The sequence below is a fragment of the Mustela erminea genome, chromosome 8 (assembly GCF_009829155.1).
Source record: "Mustela erminea isolate mMusErm1 chromosome 8, mMusErm1.Pri, whole genome shotgun sequence".
Taxonomy (NCBI): domain Eukaryota; kingdom Metazoa; phylum Chordata; class Mammalia; order Carnivora; family Mustelidae; genus Mustela; species Mustela erminea.
In genome coordinates, this window is record NC_045621.1 from 36201311 (window position 1) to 36225379 (window position 24069).

General features: G+C 39.9%; 1 protein-coding gene across 2 annotated transcripts in view; it reads left to right on the forward strand.

The window, feature by feature from the left end:
* Positions 1 to 6597, forward strand: part of DAW1 (dynein assembly factor with WD repeats 1) — a 42761-nt gene extending 36164 nt beyond the window's left edge. The window contains exons 11-13 of one of the 2 annotated variants that reach the window (XM_032355063.1): positions 821 to 897; positions 3440 to 3602; positions 5798 to 6597. In XM_032355063.1, coding sequence (XP_032210954.1) covers positions 821 to 897; positions 3440 to 3602; positions 5798 to 5832 — 275 coding nt within the window. In that variant the 3' untranslated portion in view covers positions 5833 to 6597. Of the gene's footprint in view, positions 1 to 820; positions 898 to 3439; positions 3603 to 5797 lie in introns of those variants that run through there. The other variant, XR_004288584.1, reaches the window with a different exon arrangement.
* The last annotated feature ends 17472 nt before the right edge of the window (positions 6598 to 24069 follow it).

Here is a 24069-nt window from a genome sequence, read left to right on the forward strand (position 1 = left end):
ATTCTACCAATCTATCTATCCATCCATCCATCCATCCATCCATCCATCCATCCATCCATGCATCCACCTATCCATCCATCCATCCATCCATCCATCCATCCATCCATCTATCCATCCATCCACCCACCTACCCATCCATCCACCCACCTATCCATCCATCCATCCATCCATCCATCCATCCATCCATCCACCTTCCCACCCATCCATCCATCCACCTATCCATCCATTCACCCATCCATCCACCTACTCAACCATCCATCCATCCACGCATCCATTCATTATCCACTTATCGTCTACTGGGAACTTGGCACTTCTGGCCCCTGGGGATACAACAGGGAATAAACCATTCTACCAACTCTTTCCTGGCTTCCCTGATGCCTCTTCTTTGTTCAGCAAGTAGTGGCTGTTGCTCCATTTCAGGAAGACCTCTTGAACCTTTTGTCACCTTAGACTCCTATTTGGTGTATGATGCTGGTCTGGCTGCTTGTTTCATCACCAGCCTCTCAAAACTCGTTTTAATTCTCCCTTTCCCATTAAAAGCTTTTTCTTTGTGGATTCCTTCCCCCCCCCACCTTTTCTACCTTGGAACCCATCATTTCTTCTAATAAGCTTGGGGCTGGAGAGGCACCCTGTTCCCATTCTTCTCCTACCCTGGCACCAGCTTATATTTGCAGTTTTAGGTGGTAGCTGTCACTGCAGGCAAGAAGACAAGCAGCACAGAACCTGGACATCAGAGGGATGGATATTACATAATTCAGGGCACATGGCTCAAACGGTCTGTATTTCAGATGAATTTATGTATTTCCATTCTTTCGAAAAGGAACAGCAAGAGTTTTCAGTGCAGCCACAAGAAAATGCATTACCAAATTGGAAGGCCATGAAGGAGAAATTTCAAAGGTGAGTTGCTTTCTCACTTGGAGCAATTTAGTTTTAAAAACATAGCGTGCTTAGTGTCAATAGATCTGTTGGCAATAGGGTTTGTCCAATTATCTCATTCTTTCTAGAAATCAGCTACCTAAAAATTATATTTTTAAGTGGGACCTCAAACTTAGCATAATAAATCATTCTTAAAACCTTTTAAAAACTATAAAACAGCATTTTTCTCAGCCATCAGCAAAAGATTGAGCTTGTTGAAAATACTTATTAAAGCTATTTAAGAAACTCATAAAGTGCTTTTCCTGGTCTGAGCAGACACACAAGTATGTATTATGCAAAAAACATGCTGTGCAGCGAGTATCAAGTGTTTTGTAAATTAGATGCAATTGAGAAAGTATTTCCTGGAAATATTTAACACTTAACAGAGTTTAAAATGACCTACTTTGAAACTTCAAAGCTGTAGCTTAAGATTTTGTCTAACCTCCTCCCACAAACTGATTCACAGAGCAGGGCCTTCCAGTCAGTAATCTGAGGTTTAGCTGTGTCCTTCGAAAACTCTGGAAAGGTCGGAAGTTGGTGACTCTCAGCTCCCACACAGCTCAGCCCAGTTCCTTGGTCTCATACCTGAGATCAGATCTGTCCTTTGGCTTCAGGTCCTGGAAGGCTGCCCCTGGACCCTTGAACTGCCCCCTGTTGTGCTTTCTCTACTCTTCCCTCCTCTGCACCTGCCACTGTGGCCAGGAGCCTCTGCCCTTCAAAGCTGGTCTCTGAGGCTGCACTAGACACATCTCCTCCATAGGCTAGGAGGCCTTAGGGCCTGGAAGGAAGGGAAATGGGGAAGTAAGGATGTGGGGGACAGCCTGGGAAGAGAACCCAGGCCTTGTTGCTGAGTGACTGGTCTGATAATGATTGACATGCATGATGTGACCCACTCAACAAACACACATATTTTTGTGCATGTGTGAATATAAAGGGTTCTCTCACTCTATATTGCATTTTAGGATATGTGATACATTACTTATTGAATTGCCTTTCAGCAATGGCATTTCTATGGTATTCTAAGGTATTCATTCATTCATTCATTCACTCAAGAAATGCTTTTTGAGAGCTTTCCCTGTGCTGGGCATTGTACTGAGGACACAAGGACAAAAAAAGCCATTCTCTTGAACTTTGTTCTCATCAAACCTTCAACCATAAAGGGTGTGACCCAAGTCATTGCCTTATGATGATTATTTAGAGTTTTATGTTATAAGCATGGAACCCAAAGGAATAGTGAACTAACCATTTCCTTTGACAGTCGCTCAGATACAATATGACAATGCTTGACACATAGGAGGCGCTCAGGAAATATTTATAGAACCTACTTTACTTTGAATGGAAGTAGAACGAAAGTACCCCCCCGACATTCACTCATTCTGAGGCACAGATGGAAATGATGAGGGAGCACGAGGCTGGCTGGCGCCTTGTAACCCCCCCCCCCCATCCGCTCCCCCTCAGCCCTGACTGCCATGAACAATAAGCAAATGGTTATCTTGCAGAGATCACAGTCCTGCAAGGCAGGAGTCTCCCTTGGTTTGCAAATGTCCTTGAGATTTACAACAAAGAAGTTACCTTATCAATAGCCTAGTTTCCAAAGACACATAACTCAGTTCCTCAAGCCCTAACCTCCATAAAAAAAACCCTCCCCTCCATAAAAAAACCAAAGGAGGCAGAGGTAGAAGGAAAAGTAAATAAAGTTAAATTTCTTCTAAACCTAAATCTCACTAACAAGGACGCTTGATAGCAGGAATGTAACATTCCACCAGGAGACCCCCAATTGTCTTTATGTTAGTGCCTCATTAGAGGAAAAGTGGCCTTGGCTTGATAGTAACCAGGCCTTCAATATCCTGACAGTCTTCTTTACCCCAAGCGCCCTTCTGAACACCCCCTTGTCCTCACCTACCCAACTCCTGTGTATATAACCAGCCACTCGTCACAGGCCCTGGGCAGTAGCATCTCCGTCTGCCCACGGGTCCTGTCCCCGTGCTCTAATAAACTACCTTTTTGCACAAAGACGTCTAAAGAATTCTTTCTTAGCCCTTGGCTCCGAACCTCAGCCCATTGAACCTCACCTAGGTTCAAGAACTTCATCAGAAAGAGGATTTATATGCTTTTGATTAGAGAAAGTTGAGTTATAGGGATGACATGGGGGCTTGGGTTTGAAGGAACCTGACTTGTGTTCTCATCCACACCAGGGCTCTGTCTCTTCGTGTGGAAAGACTTGCATCTTGAGTTTTTGGAAAGAAGCTAGGTGGGGAATACTCGAAATAGAAGGGAACTTTGGTCTTTTTCCTTAGAACTGTGGGGTGGGTGTGGTGTGCCCTGTTAGACTCTGTTGTATAGCCTTTAATTTTCATGTATTAGTCCCTACAGTTTTTCCCCCTTCAGGAAGGAACTGTTCTATGTAAGAATAAATGCCAAGCTGGGAAGATGACAGGTGCTTAGTCATGTCCCCTTTCTGCTGATTAAAAATATATCAGGAATCAAATTACACAAACCTGTCATTTTCCTTTCTGTCTTGTAGATTTCTTTCAACCCCCAGGGGAATCATATTCTGACTGGCAGCGCTGACAAAACAGCGAGAATCTGGGATGCTCAGACTGGTCAGTGCGTCCAGGTCCTTGAGGGGCACACAGATGAGATCTTTTCATGTGCTTTCAACTACAAAGGCAACATAATCATTACAGGTATGGGAGAGAGAAACACATACACTTGGTTTTCTTTTTCAGTTGGCTATTAGCGTTTCCAAGCTGAATACCAAAGAGTTTTACTGCTCTCCCCTCCCCATCTTGCAGGGTCCCTGGTGTGTGCTTACGTTTCCCACACCCGCGATTTAATTTTAGTAGCATGTGGGACCACAGGGGTGAGCTCTGACTGTAAGGCTTTGTGAATTTTGAATTTTAGTTGCTCTTAGCAAAGAGCTCAGTAGCCTGCCTTACTGGTTACTGCATCTCTCCAGGATGTACCCACCGAATGGTTAATATTCAGTTGTCAGTAAGTGTTAGTAACTAAAACAGGCTAGGACCCATGTTCTGCACAGTTGGACTTCCAGCCCATGAGAGATTTATTCTTTGAGCGAAGTTGTTTTCTCCTTGGATACCCCCCACTAACACATTAATATTTGGGAGAAGAGAACCCATATTAAGCATTTTTCAACTGTTAACAATTTATTGTGAATTAATTATATTAGAAATGTTTTTTAAGAACTGAATTGAAAATAGGCTAACTTTGATTGTGGAAAGTGACAAGAGTATGGTGTAATGTTAGTTGGTGCCTCTGGAAGGAGGCCCTGGCATGGAGTGGGGTGGTAAAGCTGTGTGGGGTAGGGGCACCCTAAGAGGACACAGAGGACGGAATCTGCGTAACTCCCAGTGATTCTTACTATGTTGAGCAATTTCAAAATTGCTTAACTGGTCTAATAACTTAAATGTCCCATGCACAAGGTTGGCTTTTTATATTGGCTGATTAAATAGCTTCCTAGTCATAACTTGAGGGGTGCTTAGAATAATCTCCCTTTTTGCCCTAAAAAATCTCTTCTTACTATTTAATTGTGGACAATTTCTAAAATTATGGATTACTTTCTGGAGTTTATGATTTGCTAATGTCACTAAAATGCAGGTACTCTTAAGACAATGCCATAAGAATCCACATATTTTATTGTGAGCTCAATGTCAAATCCTTTCCTAGCATGAGGAAAGAGATGGGAGGCAGTGATGGGGGCACCAGAAGCTGATGTAGGAAGCTCCTGGCAAGTAAGGAAAAGGAAGCTGGCACTGCTTTGTGAGAGGACCAAACCTTTTCTAGTCTACAGGGCTCATGTTAGACCAGCTGTATGATGCCTCTTCCTGGAGTCACAGGAAGTCCTAAGAGACTTTAGGGAAGAAATATTGTCTATCTCTTGTTTTGGGGCTGGCATTTACACTCCTGAGCTCGTTAAGACATTATTGATTTATTTAGTGTCTCCCAAAGCACTGAAGTGCTGGATACTGGCATACTAGATGGGGGAGCTTACTACAAAGGGGTAACACTTCTGTCTTGAAATCAGCAGAGCAATCACTTTGTTTGAATGGATCTACCCCCTTTTCTTGATGGACTCAGGTATGATTAACTGTGTGAGTTTTCATGGACTGCCTGAGGTTGGGCTTGAAATAAAAAAATTGGAAGGAATTTGGCCAGTGTGGTCATTAATTTTTTTTAGAAGGTGAGGTGCCTTTTGGTGGAATGGACAGTTTCCGTAGCCTCTCTTAGTCCATGTAAACAGCACATTTCTTATACTGATGTCATAGGTTCCCGAAGATCAGGGAACCAGCAGTGCCCGGTGCTGCTCCACACCAGGGTGGTCATTTCCAAAGGCATAATGAATGTGAACAGTGCCCTTGGGGACCAGTCGATCAGAGCTGCTTTGGAAGAGTGTCTGTCATAGCAGTGGGGAGGGAGAACGCACATTTCACATTTTACCAACAATGAGAAAAAGCCATTGACATTTTGAAATGTTCTGAAGTGGAATGTGTTGCCTCCTCATAAGTTAATCACCCAGATCTAGAAATTTTCAAATTCACTGTCTTTCCACTTGACTGTGTTGTTTGAGGGGAGGGTGCAAGGAATGAGCAGGGGAAAAGGCTGCATTCTCAGGGCTCTAATTCTGAGATGCCATGAATCTCACACGTGTGAGTAGGACATGAACTTGCCCAATGGATGACTGACAGGAATAATTAAAAATAATTTTTTTTCCCCTAAATGCTGGAGCAGCTCTAAGACTCCACAGCTGGGTACATTGAGTGGACTGATCATCCTCGATGTCCCAGAGAAGGTCAACTTGTAAAAAGGGAGAATTAATGAATGAAATAAAGAAATAATAACTTGGTGAAATTTGTTTTATTAGGTAGCAAGGATAACACATGTAGGATATGGCGCTGACTGAAGAAAAAAGGCAGTTGATGAGCAGATTTGCTAGCAATGGAGTTCAAGACCTGGAGCTTCACATAGTGCAAGCAAGCTGTTTTTTATATTTCACATTTTCTCTCTTTCCAAAAGTCAGCTTCATGGATATGACTATTAAAACTGATAAATTTATACCGTTTCTTGATATTATTTGATGGGAATGACAAGAAAGAGCATAATGTCTGGCAAATGTCACTGGTCATTTCAATTTTGTTTTTGTTTTTAGTAGCATCATGATAGTGAATAAGGAAACCAAAGTGATTTAACAGTGTGTCTCCTAGAGTCTACTCTGAAGCCATTATAATTTCTGTTGACTAAAGTTTTGGGAAGCAGTTTTTAGTGAATCGTACATCTGTATTTATGACGTACGCTTCCCTTTTCTTGTGATGAGAACTTTAAGTCTATTCTCATAGCAACTTTCAAATATACGATCCAGTATGATTAACTAGAGTCATGATGGGGTCCATGGCATGCTCAAGATTTATTTATTTTTTAACTCGAAGTTTGTACATTTTCGTAGCCTTCACCCTCTTTACCCATCCTTCCAATGCCCTGCTTCTGGCAACCACAAACCACCGATCTGTTCTCTGTATCTATGAATTCAGTGGGTTTTTTTTTTTTTCTGTTTTGTTTTTCTTTTTAGGTTCTGCATTTGAGTGAGAACCTACAGTACCTGTGTTTCTCTGTCTAACTTATTTTGCTTTTCAGAATGCCCTCAAGGTCCATCCATGTTGTTGCAATTAGCAAGATTTCCTTCTTTTCTATAGCTGAGTAATATTCCATTGTATTTATATACCACATTGTTCTTATCCATTCATCCATCAGTGGACGCTTAGGTTGTTTCCATATCTCAGCTATTGTAAATAATGTTGCAATGAACATGCGGGCACTTACATCTTTTCCGGTTACTGTTTTCATTTTCTTTGGGAAATACCCAGAAGTGGAATTGCTGAATCATATGGCAGTTCTATTTTCAACTTTTTGAGGAAACTCCATGCTGCATCGTGGCTGTGCCAGTTTGGAATCTGACTAGAAATTGTGTTACTTCTTTAGTGGTTTTACTTTCTGCACCTAAGAATGAAAAAGGCAAAATTGGAAGCCTAATCTTTCCTCATACTCACAAGTATATCTATACCTCCTTCCCTCAGAAAAAAGTTGACAACCTACACTGAGTAAAATGAGGGTGGCATATAGGGAAAGCAAAATGAATGTCACTTACTAGGAAATATATTCTGAATTCATCGTGGGTATCAAATATATGGGCAGGTTTTTCTCTAAAAGAAAAGTTAAACAGAATAGACCTTTGAATTATTGAATTAAAAAATTTGGATAGGAGACAATTGAGGTACCAGAGTAAATCACCAAACATCAACCCACTTGCTGCTTGAAATACTGAAAACTATTTTTTAAAGGCTTTTCTGTGTAAAAATGCTCTAACGCCTATTAAAAATTATTATTAAAAGATAAAGCACACACACAAAAAAGATAAAGCACAAGATAAAACTAGTGATGCCTGAACCCAGAACTAGAGAATGCGTGAGGATCTTCTGGAGTCTTTTTCTCAATAATAACAATCGTAGTCAGGGTGGCTGAGCGTGTGCTGCCTGCCAGCCACTGCCCACCCACTCCATGTAGATCATCCATGCAACCCTCGCAGCAAATGTTTCCGAGCAGGTAACTGTCCTGATCTGAAAATGAGGTGGTGAATCACATTGAAGGGAAATAATCTACCAAAGACACCCCATGTTAGGGATTCTGATTCCATTATATTCTTATGGGTGGAGACTATCATATGTACCGGTAGGAAGGTCAGGGCTGAGAATTACCCTTCAGATCATCAATGGATGTCTAGCACCCAAGAAGGAAAATAAAACAAAAGCAAAGCAAAACAAAAACAAAACAAAAACAAAACTTCAGTGCAGCTGCTGGAAGGAAGACACTCAGAGATGGCAAAGCCCAAGAGAGCTTGGATTAGAGAAACCTGGGCCAAAATTTAGCTACTTCTTAGGAAACCAAGAAGCTGATATTGACTCTTCCTCTTTGATGGTTTGATGGCTTTAGGGAAGGTGGCAATACTATTTTGTTACATCATTCAATAGAACGAATATATGGTCATGGAGCTCATTCTAAGCCTCATTGACCTATTTAGCTGTTGGAAGCCCCTCAGTCAGAGAACGTTTCTCTAATTTTTTTTTTCAAGATTTTATTTATTTATTTGACAGAGAGAGATCACAAGTAGGCAGAGAGGCAAGCAGAGAGAGAGAGAGAGAGAGAGGAGGAAGCAGGCTCCCCGCTGAGCAGAGAGCCCGATGCGGGACTCGATCCCAGAACCCTGAGATCATGACCTGAGCCGAAGGCAGAGGCTTAACCCACTGAGCCACACAGGTGCCCCTGTTTCTCTAATTTTTTTTAAGCTTCCTCTAATTCTCATGAAGAAATCTTTCTTTATAGAATACTTATTAAGGTTTCCAGTAGTTTTTTTTTTCTTTTTTTTTGAGAAAGAGAGAGAGAGAGAGAGCATGTGCACACATGCACTAGCTGGTGGGAGAGGCAGAGGGAGAGAGAATCTTAAGCAGCCTTCATGCTTGGTGTGGATCCCATGTGGGACTTGATCTCATGAACCTGAGATCATGATCTGATCTGAAATCAAGAGTCTGATGTTTGACCATCTGGTAGCATTTTTTTATTATTGAAGTGTAGTTGACATACAATGTTATATTAGTTTCAGATGGACAATATAGCGATTCAACAATTCCGTTCAGCACTCAGTGCTCACCATGAGATGTGTCATCACCATCTCTTCCCATACAACATTATTACAGTATTATTTACTATATTTCTTATGAAATAAGTACTTCTCATGCTTATGACTTATTTTATAAGTGGAAGTTTGTTCTTCTTCCAGTAGTACTTTTTAAGCTACTTAAAAAAATAAACGTTTAGATACTTAAGATCATAGAATAAATGATAATATCCTCACTTTTTTTTCATCTGGAGTATTATAGGGTATAAATGAGGTATATGTGGGGTCTGGAATCAGAGTGCCTGGATATATATTCTGATCCCAATTCTTAATTGTTGGGCAAGTTCCCCTACCATGCTTTCTTCATTCCTTCAGCCAGAAAGGGGTGATAATAATCATTCTTGTTTTGAGGACTGAGAATATCTGGCACATCACAAGCATGATAAATATTTCCCATTACTCTTATAATCAGTAACTTAGCCATCGTCTTAAAAAACTGATATATGAACACATTTCTCAGAAAGGAACATAGCATTAATTACTCAGAAATGATAGCTGAAATATAACTCACTTTAATGTATTATAGTTATCCTGGGGAGAAATATAGCTCAAATTTTTATCAATGAAAATTTAAGAACCCTGGGAACATTGTCCTTTTAAGGTTTCTCTCTTGAACAGAGGAGCTGAGATGTGAGGCCATCATCAACATAAATGATTGTCGTCTAATCCATCTTCAAATATTCAGATTCAGGATAGGATTTTAAGAAAGTGAATCATCCTCATAAAAATGAAATATCTTTTGTAAGCACTCATATCTAAAACTGCAGGAGCTCATGATTTAGCGTAATGCCTGATTTAGAGATAAAATGAATGCTTTTTGAACTAAACAGTGCTTTCTAGACATGCAACTTCTGCATTGCCATTTAAAAACACATCAGTAATCTTTTAAATCACATGCAGATTACCTTCTGTCTTTCCACTGGTGCTGTTATCTTCAGTTTACCTTGTTGGGTCTCCAAAGGGGGGAAATCTGTAACAGAAGGAAAAAGCAATTACTATATTTGAAGACATATCCCTTCTCAAACACGAAGAATCGTAAACTGACTCAAAATATCTATAACCCTTTTAGTTATCTTACCAAGATTATTTTATTTTTTGTTCAATTCAGCTACACTGTTACATTGGGTAGGGTGGTTTTGGCTCTAAGTGTCAAAATGCACAGTTAAAACAAAGTCAGTCCCAAAGTTGGTTATTTAGTGGCAAGATGACCCAAAGACTCAGGGTTTGGGGTCATTCCCCTTTGTCATCCTTATTGGTTTATCCTCAGTGTCTTTCCAAGCTGCAAAATGGCTGACACATTTTCTTGGTTTAATCATCTTGTCATCTCTTTAATCTCACCCAATCCAGAAGAGAACACCTCACTTCCTTTTCTAGGACTTCCATTTATCCTGATATCTTAGCAGTTCTATTCCTGCAGCTGATGGCAATAATCTCGTTTTTCCACTATTTATTTTCTCTATGTGCCCACAAAATCATAAATGTTTTCCTCAATTAAAACACAAATCCTAGCTATCCAGTCTTGTTGTCATTTTTTTAGAAGATTTTATTTATTTATCTGACAGACAGAGATCACAAGTAGGCAGAGAGGCAGGCAGAGAGAGAGGGAGAGCAGGCTCCCCGCTGAGCAGAGAGCCGAATTTGGCGCTCCATCTCAGGACCCTGAGATCATGACCCATGCTGAAGGCAGAGGCTTTAATCCACTGAGCCACCCAGGCGCCACTTGTTGCCATTTTTATCTGTAATCTCTAATCCCACTACCTCTGTACTAGAAATCAAGACATCTGTAGCTTTGGGGTAAATACCCAGGAGTGCAATTGCAGGGTCATAGGGAAGTTCTATTTTTAATTTCTTGAGGAATCTCCACACTGTTCTCCAAAGAGGCTGCATCAACTTGCATTCCCACCAACAGTGTAAGAGGGTTCCCCTTTCTCCACATCCTCTCCAACACATGTTGTTTCCTGTTTTGTTAATTTTGGCCATTCTAACTGGTGTAAGGTGATATCTCAATGTGGTTTTAATTTGAATCTCCCTGAGGGCTAGTGATGATGAACATTTTTTCATGTGTCTGATAGTCATTTGTATGTCTTGATTGGACCCCAAAGATACAGATGTCGTGAAAAGAAGGGCCATCTGTACCCCAATGTTTATAGCAGCAATGGCCACGGTCGCCAAACTATGGAAAGAACCAAGATGTCCTTCAACAGACGAATGGATAAGGAAAATGTGGTCCATATACACTATGGAGTATTATGCCTCCATCAGAAAGGATGAATACCCAACTTTTGTAGCAACATGGACAGGACTGGAAGAGATCATGCTGAGTGAAATAAGTCAAGCAGAGAGAGCCAGTTATCATACGGTTTCACTTGTTTGTGGAGCATAACAAATACCATGGAGGACAAGGGGTGTTAAAGAGGAGAAGGGATTTGGGATAAATTGGAAGAGGAGGTGAAACATGAGAGACTATGGACTCTGAAAAACTATCTGAGGGGTTTGAAGTGGCGGGAAGGTGGGAGGTTGGAGTACCAGGTGGTGGGTATTAGAGAGGGCACGGATTGCATGGAGCACTGGGTGTGATGAAAAAATAATGAATACTGTTATGTTGAAAATAAATTAATAATATAAAAAAGAAAGTCATTTTGAAAGAGAAAAAAAAAAGAAATCAAGACAATCTTCTAGTTAATTATCCTGGCTTCCTTTTGCTATATTAGATAATTGCTTTCTAAAGCAAACAGGGAAAAAGCAAAACAAAACAAAAAAACCTTTCCAAATATTTGCATGTTTTATGGTTTACAAGACTTTTGCCTCAGTTCATTTAATAAAGAAGAATGATGTAGGAATTAATAGAACCTGAATTTAGAGTTAGTAACACATAATTGAGGAGAGGCAGGGTGGCTTCCCTGGATCAGTGGTCAGTGGGTTGCCAGACATGAATTCAAACCTAGAAAGGCTATGTCCTATATAGAGCTCAAAGAGGTCTTAAATAATGATGTGCTGCGTGGGTTTTTCCACATGATTATTGTGCTGCACTAGCATGTATGTTTTTAATTGTCTAGATTTCTTTTAAATCCCCTTGAATAACTTTTAAAACATAAACATTATGAAGGATGGTGTTTTCCAATTAATTAAAGTTTGAGTTTGAACCTTTATTATGCATGCAATTATTTAGTAATGGGGTCCCAATTCCTGTGGCCTGGTAATCATAAATTCACACTTCTCCTAGCAGTTATATCGCAACAGAGTAGAATTGTTTATTCCAAACTTTACAGATACTAAATGAAAATTAAAAATAAAAACTTTTGGAAGTAGAAAAGAGCAAGTGCTCAGATTCTTGTTATTCACACTTGGCGAGTGGAAAGGTAGACGCAGTAATGACCTAGGAGTTCTGCTTAGTAATAGGATGACCTGTGTGAACTTGTAAGAGCGAGTTGTTTATTCTCACTTGGAAGTTTCCTTACCAGCATCAACAAGCAGAGTAAGGCTGGATTTCCACTCATTCTTACTGTGGAACCCATTTCACAAATGCAGGGTGTTGAAATCATGCCAAGACAATGAGAACAAAGGTGAAGTCACAAGTCTATAAAGTAGGACTGCTCTTCTTAAATGTGTATTTGTTTAATTGCATGGTTAAATTACCTAATCACAACATAATGGTATATATATAAAACAAAATATTTGAAAAATACTGAAGGGTTTAGAAAACTCAGAGCAAAAGAAACCACAAAAGCCAATGTAAAAATACTCTTTATGTGAAGTAAATTGAGTTAATTTTGTTTAATGAAATCAATGTTTTATTAAAAGAATATGATTAATGGGAAAACTGTATCATTTTTTTCTCTGATTCATATAACTGCATTTCTGACACTGGCTATTTCTGTAATGGTTATTTATTACAGAGGACTTCATTTTTAAATGCAGTTTGTATCCAAGGTAACAATTTTTGACTTACTAATACAATAAGCCAGTGGCAGACTATGATTCACATATATTTTTTTCCTTTCCCTCATGTTAGAGGGAGTTTATCATTCTTAAATATGGGCCAGGTCCATCGATATGGTTAAAGTGAGTAGAGATTCTACCATAGCAAAATGTCCTCTCCACAGGCTGTACTCCTTTTGGTGAAATCCCTGATCCCAACCAGATTAGATTATGGTTGGTTGTGACTTCATTTGTCTCTTCTATTGGCAAGCTCTATCTTTTACTTTGTTATTTTTCTTGATTTAAAAATCAAGTATGCAGATTCCTCAAAATTTAACCATGAAATTGCCAAATGACTCAGCAATTGCTCTCCTAAGTAAATGCCCCGCACCACCAAAATGAAAAATGGTACTTAAGCCTATGTACCCTCGTGTTCCTGGCAGCATATTCACAACAGCTCACACATCTGCCCATGGGTGCATGGATAAACGGGCTGTGATACATCTTTACAATGGAATATCATTCAGCCATAAAAACGAATAAAGGACTGATACATGCTAACAAATAGGTAAGCCTATGTTTAAAACATTATGCTAAGTAAGAGAATCCAGACACAAAAGGCCATGTATTGGGTAACCCCAATATATGGATATGAAACATCCAGAATAGTCTGTAGAGACAGAACACAGATCCGCAGTTGCCAGAGATGGGCAGTAGAGGGCAATGGGGAGCGGTAACTCAATGGGTGCAGTTTTATTTTGGGATCATATTTTGGAATTAGGGGTGGTGATTGAACAACATTGTAAATTGTGTACATTGTGAATGTACAACATTGTAAAACTACTAAATGCTAATGGCTAACATCTAGTTTTATGTTAAGTTTTATGTTAAGTGAATTTCATCTCAATAAAAACTTTTCAAATGCTCAATCTGTTTTCACAATCTTTTGCACGTGGTAAGGGGTCGATTATCTTGGTTTTTGCAGCATCGTGTACCTGGGGTTTTTTGTCTTTTAGAGGCATATTATTTAAAGGGGGAATCAAGCATTGACCTCATGAGGAAAAAGACATAAACCTTAAAGATATTTGTATTAACTCTTTAGAAAGATTCTTTCATTGTGGGATCATGTCTTTCAACAATTAATTACTTACTATCTCTGAGACACTATGCTAATTACAAACAACTTGATTAGGTTTTTGGTGGGAAAGGAGGTTGTGAAAGTTTGGAAATTTCTTTTCTTCTTTTAGAACTGAGAGTATATTTTGGAGGAGTATACTTTAATAAAAAAAATAAATAAAACCTGAAGGATGAAACGATTGAAACATGACAAGAAAAACATTTTCTTATTTTAGCATAAAATCTGGGCCAGAAAGGGAGGATCCAGTTGGTATTTGATGCTTTTGTAATTATAAGACTCAGAAGCCTTCTAATATTTTCTCATAACAGTTCCTGGTTTGATACTTTCTGAGTTTGGGTTTGTGACATGAGAGTAGTCTACATTTGGGAATGCTACTTTTAGGAGTGCCCTGCTCTTGTAGGGTAACCTAACGAAATTTTACAGACCTCTGAGGCCAATTCATTACAACCTCTAGAAGACTCCAACAGGAAGTTGGTGTAACTTTGATTTTTTTTTTTTTTACCCCTTTTTACTACACTTCCTCCATTTTTTTTTCTTCCCTGAAACACGCTGGTTATCCCCAGAATGGATATTGGTTTAACACATGGTGAGGAATTGATAAAGGTATGTATGTGTGTGTATGACTATGTGTATATGTGTGTTTCACAGGGCTCTTTGAGTTCTTCACATTAAGGCAAAAGCATTAGTTTCTCTCTACTCTTAAATTTCCTTTTGAGTTCAGAATTTCAGTTTGCATTACCTTGAATTTAAAAATGAGTTTTTGGGAATGCAAGAGATGAAAATCCCAGAAAAGTTGTCTGGAAGCTAAATACATCAAAGACCAGGGCTGATTACTCATTCTACCTTTTGAGAAATGTTGGATGCATCTCTTTGGACAAAGTTGTCTTTGCTATTATTTTCTTGGAACTCTAAGATTTTTTTTTAAGGTTTATTTGTTTATTTTAGAGAGAGAGAGAGAGTGGGGAGAGGAGCAGTGGTGGTGGTGGGGGGGAGATTCTTGAGAAGACTTGGAGCCTAGATGGGACCCCAATGCGGGGCTCCATCTAACAACTCTGAGATCATGACCTGAGTTGAAAGCCGCCCAGGCACCCCAGGACTGTGAGATCTTAATGAAGTAATTAATGCTCTCACTAATGAAAAGCAGAAAATGTTATGTTCTTTAAGTGCATAGACTTGCATGCCTTTATTCTCTCATTTCAGCAGATGGCAGTGTTTATCTTTTAGCAGATAAATTGTTTCAAAAGCTACAAATGAGGAGTATAAAAAGTGAACTTTTTATTCTATGTCCTTTAATGACCAGGGTTATGTGGGGATATATAACAATGCTCAGATTTTGATATGGATTAAACTTAGGACCATCTTGGCATATCTGGGGCAGATGACAGATCTCATTAATTTTGATACACTGTAGAGATATTTTTCCATCTATGAGGACTCAGACCAGTAAGGAGAATGAGAGATAGTTCTTTTTTTCTCTATAAATCCCTCAATTGGAAGCCAGTTTTAATATCTTAAAATATAGTCAATCAATCAAGGAATCCAACATTCAATTACGTCTTTTAATGGTAATACCTGATCAGAGTATAAAATGAATTCCGTTTAAATTTTAATAAAGTTTATTGTAATATCACTGGGTTGAGAGTCTAAGAATTGTAAATACTTGGAATATTAATTATTTTAACATAACCATAAGTCAAAGGGTCAAACTGGTTTGTGTTGGGTTATCAAAGATAAAAGTAGGTCTGAGACTAACTTAACAAAGGCTGCTAAATCATAAATTTGTCCCAAAGAAAGCCATCTGCTATCACTTTCATTCCAGCAGGAGTTTGAGGTTGCAAAGGAGAGTCAGTTTCATAGAGTGAAATGATGAAATACTGAGTTTCTGACAAGTGTTCTATTAAGATGGGTACTTTGGAAATGAGGTGACTTTCTAATTGGTCTTCAGCTACCTTTGATAGTTCTTAGTTGACTGCAAGGGAGCAAACAAACAGCTTGAGGACATTTCAAAAGAAGAATGGTTCAATGTTGTGGGTGGAGTTTCTTTTTTCTTCTTTTTCTATTCTTTCTCTCTTTCTTTCTTTTGTGTGTGTGTGGTGGCTATTTCCTGTAATAAGTGGGGGCCAATTCTGTTGTCATCGAACCATCATAATAGTCCTTATTTGGTGGTGAGGAGGTGGCTGCCACAACAGCCGCTTTCCCAGGTAGGGACAGTGTTTTGGAAATTAAAAACATGGATTCAAGAATCAGAATGCCTATTTTAATACCCTATTCAGCCACTTCTTGGATATGGGACTTTGAGAATTCAAACACCCCTTGACTCTGTTTTCTCGCCTATAAAATAAGACTAACAATAGTATGGGGGGAGTTTGTGAGGATTAAGTAAGTTAACTGGTACATACTGAGGCTGATACATCATAAACATTCACTTAATGGGCAGCTTGTGTTGTTTGTGGACACTGCTTCAATGATTTAGATTTAAAGGATTTAAGAATTGAGAAGGGATTTGCACATTCAAGGTAAATTTTCTTATTAATTTATTATGATTTGGGGCATCCCTGCAATAGACAAAGACCTTCCAATTCACTTTCTCCTAGGAAACTAAGAGGGAATAAAATAAATGCAGGGGATATTTTGAGTGCCCATCTGTCATGGATTCTCACGGATTCAGGCATGTGAGTCAAATTTTGGTTCACCTTAATAAACGTGTTTTGTCCGTGGCTCTGAGTCAGCCCAGGTTTTCTGGACTTTTCCCCTTTTGCAAAACTCTGCACTTCTAAGTAAAGCCTTGTCCAGCCTGCACAGCCAAGGAAATCATAGTTGAAGAAGATGCAAATGCCGTTAATTAAGCAGAATTCTAAAATTCTTCTTGAAAACCTCCTCTCAGTACTTGAGAAGATATTCTTATTAGGAAAATTAGAGGGAGTTTATCAAATACTTCTCAAAAATATCTTAAGGGTGAAAACAGTCCCCAGGGTGTGCTGATGGGCCTATTACAAGTTTAGTGACTTACATGTATTCGGGGAGTTGTCTGACAAATGCCCCCAAATTTGGATTTTAACACTTACACTGTTAAGGAAGCCGGTGCCCCTTCAGTATGAGTGACTACAGTCATACTTCCCATAGTTGCCTCCAGTAACGTTTCAGGTTTGGGCTTATCTCAAATGTGCAGTAATCCCCTTGGGATCTTTTGTGATGTGTTTCCTAGGTTAGTATTATTCATCATCTGAAACCCTTTGTTATTTGCAAGTATTTCTTGGACATACTCTCATCTTTAAATATGGAAATGGAAATTCGGGAAGGGATGCCTAAATTTCTGCTCCATTTAGATGTGGTTTTTCCCTGTTTTCCCAGAGGAGTGTACATTCCTGCAGTGGAAGATGACGCTGGGTATTTTCCCCCAGGCAGGAGAGGACCTGTTTTCTAGGTGTGCCTGAGGCAAAAGGACACATACAATTATTTTCTAGGCTAGAAAATCTCCAATGTAAGTTATATAAGTTATCAACCCTTGAATATCACCATGAATAATCCATTTGCTTGCGTCATATGAAATTGCCATTTTTGACAAATTTTGATCTCCAAAAAGTAATTTCATCTGGTTCACCCTAATGTGTTGCTGTATGTGTGAAAGGTGAGAGATTTTATGTCCATGTTTGTTCTCAAAAAGATCCTTGAAGGTGACCCACAATCCATTACTACAGCCTGGTGTCCTCCTCCTGCAGGGGGCAGAGGGCAGGGGCAGAAGGCAAAGGGCAGAGGGAATTTATCAAATTAATTTTGATAAATTTAATTTTATCAAATTAAATTTGATAATTTGAATTATCAAATTCATCCCGAAACAGCTGATGACAGCTTGACGTACGTGATCATGGGAGAGAAGCCCCACTTAATACACTGTGTGGCATAGAGTGTGCACTTTGGTCTGAGAGAGTGTTCAGCTCATCCTTCTATTGTTCTGGATAAGTCTTTTTACCTTCCTGGATTTGTTTCCTTATCTCTACAATGGAAATATAACCAGAGACTGGTTTGTACTACACATGAAGAAAAACTAACTCAAAGACTGTAGTATATCTGGCAGTCAGTAAGTGTCCTTGACCTTAAATTGCTCCTTTGAGAACAGCCAGGTCAAGGTTGGAATCAGTGCTGACTTGAGTGATGGGAAAGACGATCTTGCATGACCTGCCCTTGTGGATGAGAGCCAGGGCAGCCTCCCTGCCTTTTTTATTTTTCTGAAGGCGAGAGCCCTCCCTTCCCAAATGTGCTTCTCTCAGCCATTCAGATTTTACTGACTCCCTTGGGAAAAGCAGGTGGCCTATATTTAGAATAGCATCAGCTCTTTTCTTATGCATTTGAGCTAATGCTGACAAGTATTAATCACAAAAACTTTTTAAGCATTGGCTAAGTGAAAACATTTTGTTTCAGAAAATCTTCGAAATATCTATAGGATCTTTCAGATTTGGTTTGAGAAGGGGGATAGAAGTAGGAGAGTGTAAATACATATGTCTGAAAATTAGTCTCTCTTGAGGGAAGTCAGTTGCTGCAAAATATATCGTATAACCTATATAGATAATTTATTAGGAATGAATCACGTTAGCAGGTCTCACCTTCAGTTTTGAATAGCTTGATGAGTTGATGTCATGTCAGGCATCCATATAGTTCACTGTTTAAAGAAGAGGCTCAAATTTCCCATTCTTATGTTTCAAGGTATCCATGAGCTAGTCTTAATCTACATTTCTGGCCTAAACTTTCCTGCTCCCTGCTATCCCAGATGTTATCAGATGAATTGTATCCCTCCAAAATTCATAGGTTGAAGTCCTAATCCACTTCAAAATGCTATAAAAAATGGAATTATATTTAGAGATAAGGTTTTTAAAGAGATGATTACATGAAGGTCTTTAAGATGGTTCCAAAATCCAATCTGACTGGTACCCAGAGGAGAAATTTGCATACACAAAGAGAAACCAGGGAGGCACACAGGCAGAGATGAGACCATATGAAGTCATAGTGAGCAGGTGGCCAAGACAAGGAGAGAAGCCCAGGGAGAAACTAAACCTGTTAACAGCTTCATCTTGGACTTCCAGCCTCCAGAACTGTGAGAAATACATTTCTGCATCTTAAACCACTCAGTTTGTGGTGTTTTCTTTATGGTAGCCCGAGCTGACTGATATAACAGATAATGAGTCCACTCATCAGGTCTTAAATACGTGCCAGACTTTCCTCTCTTAGTGATTTTACTTTTACTTACAGTTTTCTTCCACTAGGCTACTACAAAAGACTATCATAGATACTGGGGTATGGGAGTGGAGCTATACACACCAGAAATTTATTTCCACTGCTTCAGGAGCTGGAAAACCCAAGATCAAGTCAGCAGCAGGTGCAGGGTCTGGTGAAAGCCTACTTCTTGGCCATTTCCTTGCTGTGTCCTCACATGGTCATGGGGCAAGGGAGCTCTCTGGGGTCTCTTTTATAAGGACATATGATCCCATTCATGAGGGCTCCACTTTCACAATCTAGTTACCACCTAAAGACCCCACCTCCTAATACCATCACATTGGGGGTTAGATTTTAATAGATGAATTTTGGGGGTAGGACACCTATCTGCCCTAAAACTCCTTTTCTTATATCTCTGGCTGGCAATCTGCCCTCCCCCCATGCTTTACAATTTGCTCCAGATATCAATGCTTCCTTGAATTTTTATTTGATCCCTCCCACCCAGCCTTACCCCTCCAAGGCAGAAAAGGTCTCTTTCCCAAATTCCATTTCTGCATGCTTATTTTATCATTTTAAATTATGTTATTCTTGAAAATAGACACTAAATTTCTAGGACTTGGTCTGAAGATGGAAAAGATGAAGGGGCCATGGGGCCATCAGATGTCTCCATGGTTTGTTTTAGAATGAACGAGACTTACACCCAATTTTAGACTGAGAAGTTGTTCTAGTGGCAAAAGGAAGGTTGAAGAATTAGAAGAAAATTGAAACTTGTTAGAACCAAGGGTTAAAGGAGACAGAAGAGGTGGTCGAAGACCAGACAGAAGGAGGGCTTGACATTGAAAGAAAAACAGCTCATGTACTGAGACTAGAGGGGATAATGTGAAAAAGAAACAAGTTTTATTAATTTTGTGGATTATTATTTCTGAAATCATGGGTGCATGAGCTCCAGAGACACATTCCTAAGTCTCTTCATCCATCATGTTGAATCTGTGACCCAGATGGCTTGTAAATTCTGCTGTCTTTTGTGTTTCCAGGTCCACAGTGGGCAAAATTGTCACTGTCATCAAGGGATTAAATGAACAACATGTGTGAAGTACTTAGCACAGAACCCAACAACGGTGATAACAGTAATTCTTATTGCTATGCCAGTGCCCTCTTGCCAAAGAACAGATTGGGTGGATTGCTCCTTGGAGGGAGAACACACTTGCCTGGGGAATCATGGAGCATCTCAGAAAGAGAATGTCAGAAAGGATTTATTACAGGGTTTGTGTTTGTTTTAGGTTCTCTGGGGGATTGTTTAGGGACTTTGCTCTTTGCTCTAGATTGGATGCTATAAGGAAGCAGGGGGAATGCTGTTATTGTGTATATTCATCAATTCTATTCAATTGGTAAATTTTATGTAATTTAGTAAGGGAAGAGGCACCATTCATACTCACCAGGAGAGGGGGCTGTTCGGTCATTTTTGTGCTTGAACAGCGCTCCTATTTTTGCTGTGTTCAGACTTCTAATGGAGTGGTTTTGTTTTTGTCTTGATGTCAAGGCAGTAGCAACACTAAGACCTGGCTGATAAATGCCTGATGACCTTGGGTTCTATAGGGTGGTTGGCTGAGAATGCAGTGCTTAGAGACCAAAGGACATTGACTTTTTTTTTTTTTTTTTTTTAATAGTTACTGAAGGAAATCAAAAAGGCTGATGGGCTGTACCAAAGCTGGGACCTCAGATGTTTGTAGCCATGTGTACTGTGATTGTGTGATTCTCTCCCAAGATGTGTTGCTGCACAGCACAGGTGTGGAGAAGGCATATCCTACAAGTGGTTCTGGGCTGGGGTTGACAGATAGACCAGGACACAGGACAGGAGTCAAAATTGAGGGTGTTGGTGAGCACAGTCTCGACTTGCTGTGATGTATGGGCAATGCAGTGAACAGAGACAGGAGAGGAAGGGGGTTACCACCAGGAGATGAGTCTTAGAAAACTGTCTGGTAGAAGCCCTTCTAGGTAATGAGAAGCTCTTCGGCTAGAAAGAGCCCAGGGCATTTGGAATCAGAAGGTTGGGGGTGAAAATGGAAAATTTGCATTGCAAAGTCAATCAACCAGGTAGATTGAAGTCTCCTCGGGCCACTTTGGATTTGTTGGTCTGTGTCTTCTAAGACAGGATGCAGTTGAGGTGACGAGTACTCCTGCCTCTGCAATGACCCTCACCTTTCCCCCATCTGATGGGTAACATTCTTTCATATTCCATTTTTAGAATATGTTCCACTTTAAGGGAAGAGGATACCCTCTGGCACTGGTTTGCCATATAGTCCCTCCCCCAGAGTCTCAGAGATTTTTATGATGGAGTATTTAATTTTTGCGTCCTCTCCCCAGGGCTCTGGCACATGCTCATGGTGGAGAGAAGAGGTCAGATAAAGACCTGATAAGTAAGATCCACAGTTTTTACAGAACTCGGTCTCCTCTATCAGGAATTGCCTTTGCAACAAACTGCAAAACCCTTAGGAGGCCACCCTTCAGGACCTCAGGAGCATAATCACTGCCTCTCATCCTGGGCCTACCACCAGCAGACACAGTCTTTCCTTCACCCTGAAGTTCTCCAGAATGTGGCATGGTAGAGCACTCTAACAGTGAATGACTGATGGACTGGTTAAATGAGTGAATTAATACTGATATGGCCTGTTACTTTAGCGCTAATTTTCAACAGATGCTTTATGGGACATTAGCTGTTCTTTAGGGGTTTCTTAAAGGCATCCATGCCAGGGAGCGAGAACCATGTCCTCCAGATCTTTCTTTACCAGAGGAACTTAGCTTTTTTGTTAGTCCTGATTTTAGCCTGCAAATAAAATGCATTCAGAGAAGGGTTTTGGAATCCTTAAGAGAGAGACTGAGAGCCACCACTGGCTAAGAGATTGAAGTTCTGAATTTAATCATGCAAAATCTGGCCAGGATTGATTCTTCCCAATTCATTTTCTTATACTTGCTCACATCAATTTGTCATCTAGTCTAGCTTGTATAATGTGTCTGTGCTTGCCATTTCCGGTCTCCATATTTTTCCTCCCTGAACCTCTATCCTGCGACCGCAGGTCATGTTGCAAGTCTTCCCTGATCCCCATGCCTGGATGTGCTCTCTCCTTATGCTGAATTGCAAAGCATTTATGGTGTCTCATGGCTAACTTTTTATGTTGCATACTCTACTTCCCCAACCAGATGGTTCGTTCATTCACTTACTTGATAAGTGTTCATTGGTACGTGTTAGGGAGCAGGCATGGGGCTCGGAACTGAGATTCATGATGAATAACACAGATACTTCTGCCTTCAGAGTATATAGTCTAGTGAAGGTTGGGGTATATTAATCAATATTCAGTCAGAGAAACAGAATTGGTAAGGAGAAATACATTAAGAAATTCATTGCAAGGCTCAGATGATTTGGGGTCTCACAAGAAAAGTCTGAAAGCCTGAGGGCAGGCCATCAGGATGCGCTGGGTGAAACTCTCAGGCACAAGCTGAAGGCGCTGCTCATGGGTAGAATTTCTCCTGAGAAGCCTCAGTTGTGCTCTTAAGATCTTTTAACTCATTGGATTATTTCATTCAGATTATTTAACATTCCTTACTTACTAAAGGTTAGCTGATTATGGACTTAATTTATTTTTAAGAATTATTTAGGGATGGGGGGGGCACCTGGGTGGCTCAGTGGGTTAAAGCCTCTGCTTTCGGATCAGGTCATGATCCTGATTCTGGGATCAAGCCCTTCATTGGGCTCTCTGCTCGGCAGGGAACCTGCTTCCCTTCCTCTCTCACTGCCTGCTTGTGATCTCTGTCTGTCAAATAAATAAATAAAATCTTTTAAAAAAGAGAAAACAATTATTTACTGGGGTGCCTGGGTGGCTCGGTTGGTTAAACGACTGCCTTTGGCTAAGGTGTTGATTCCAGGGTCCTGGGATCGAGCCCCGTGTCAGGCTCCCTGCTCGGCAGGAATCCTCCTTCTCCCTCTCCTACTCCCCCTGTTTGTGTTCCCTCTCTTGTAGTCTCTCTCTGTCAAATAAATAAATAAAATCTTAAAAAATAAAAAAGAATGTATTTACTTAGTTGAGAGAAAGAGAGAGAGCATGGAAAGGGGCAGGGGGAGAGGCAGAAGGAGAGAAGCAGACTCCCCCCTGAGTAGGGAGCCCAAAGACAATGAGGGTGGGGAGTGGGGCTTGATCTCGGGATTCTGAGATCATGACCTGAGTTGAAATGGAGAGTCCAACACTTAACTGAGCTACTCAGGCTTCCCTATTAATGGACTTTAATCACCTCTACCAAATACATTTACAACACCCTTCACAGCAAGTGTTTGATTGAATAACTGGGGACTGTGGCCTAAATTGACACAAACTGACCATCATAGGGAAAAACATTAAAGAAACCATGCAAAAATATCATAACTTCCAGGAAGGAGAAAAACATGATCTATATTCCTTTGTTTAGCTCGAAGTTAAGAGTTAAATTTGATGTTCACTTTAAAACTTAACTTAGGAGACTTTATCCCAGGAGCTTAATGCAACTATCAAACGAGAAATCTTGCTAAAATATACTAATGCCTGAACCCTAATCTGAACCAATTAAGTTGCAATCTCTGGGGATTAGGGCTCCAGGCACTGGCATTTTAGAGATATTCTAACAGGTAACCAGAGTTGAGAACAACCGCTCTGATGAACTTGAAATTTCTAGTTGTCTTGTTTTATATATGTTTTGATATTGATAAAATTTTCATCACCCTTGGACATATACCTATATAAATTAGAAAGTTATTTTGGTTAAAAAAATGAATGCTTCCTGAAGCCACTGGAATACCTATTACCTTCCTGGATTGTACACCTGTCACAAACAATGTGCCATGTATTCTTAGTCATCAGTCAGGACAGATAAGGTCAAGATGCCATTAAATAAAGAAGACCCCCAATTCTCAGGCAGTTAAGAAAGAGAAATGTATTTCTCACTTATGCAAAATCTGCTATGGGTCTAGGCAACTGCCCAAGGAGGTCGTTCTCCCTGGATGGCTCATTAGTAAGATCTAGTTAATTTGGTTTGTTATCTCTGCATTTAGCTCAGTAACTGGCACATAGTAAATGCTTACTCGGTATTCAATGAATTCACACGCCTTGTTTTCTTCTCT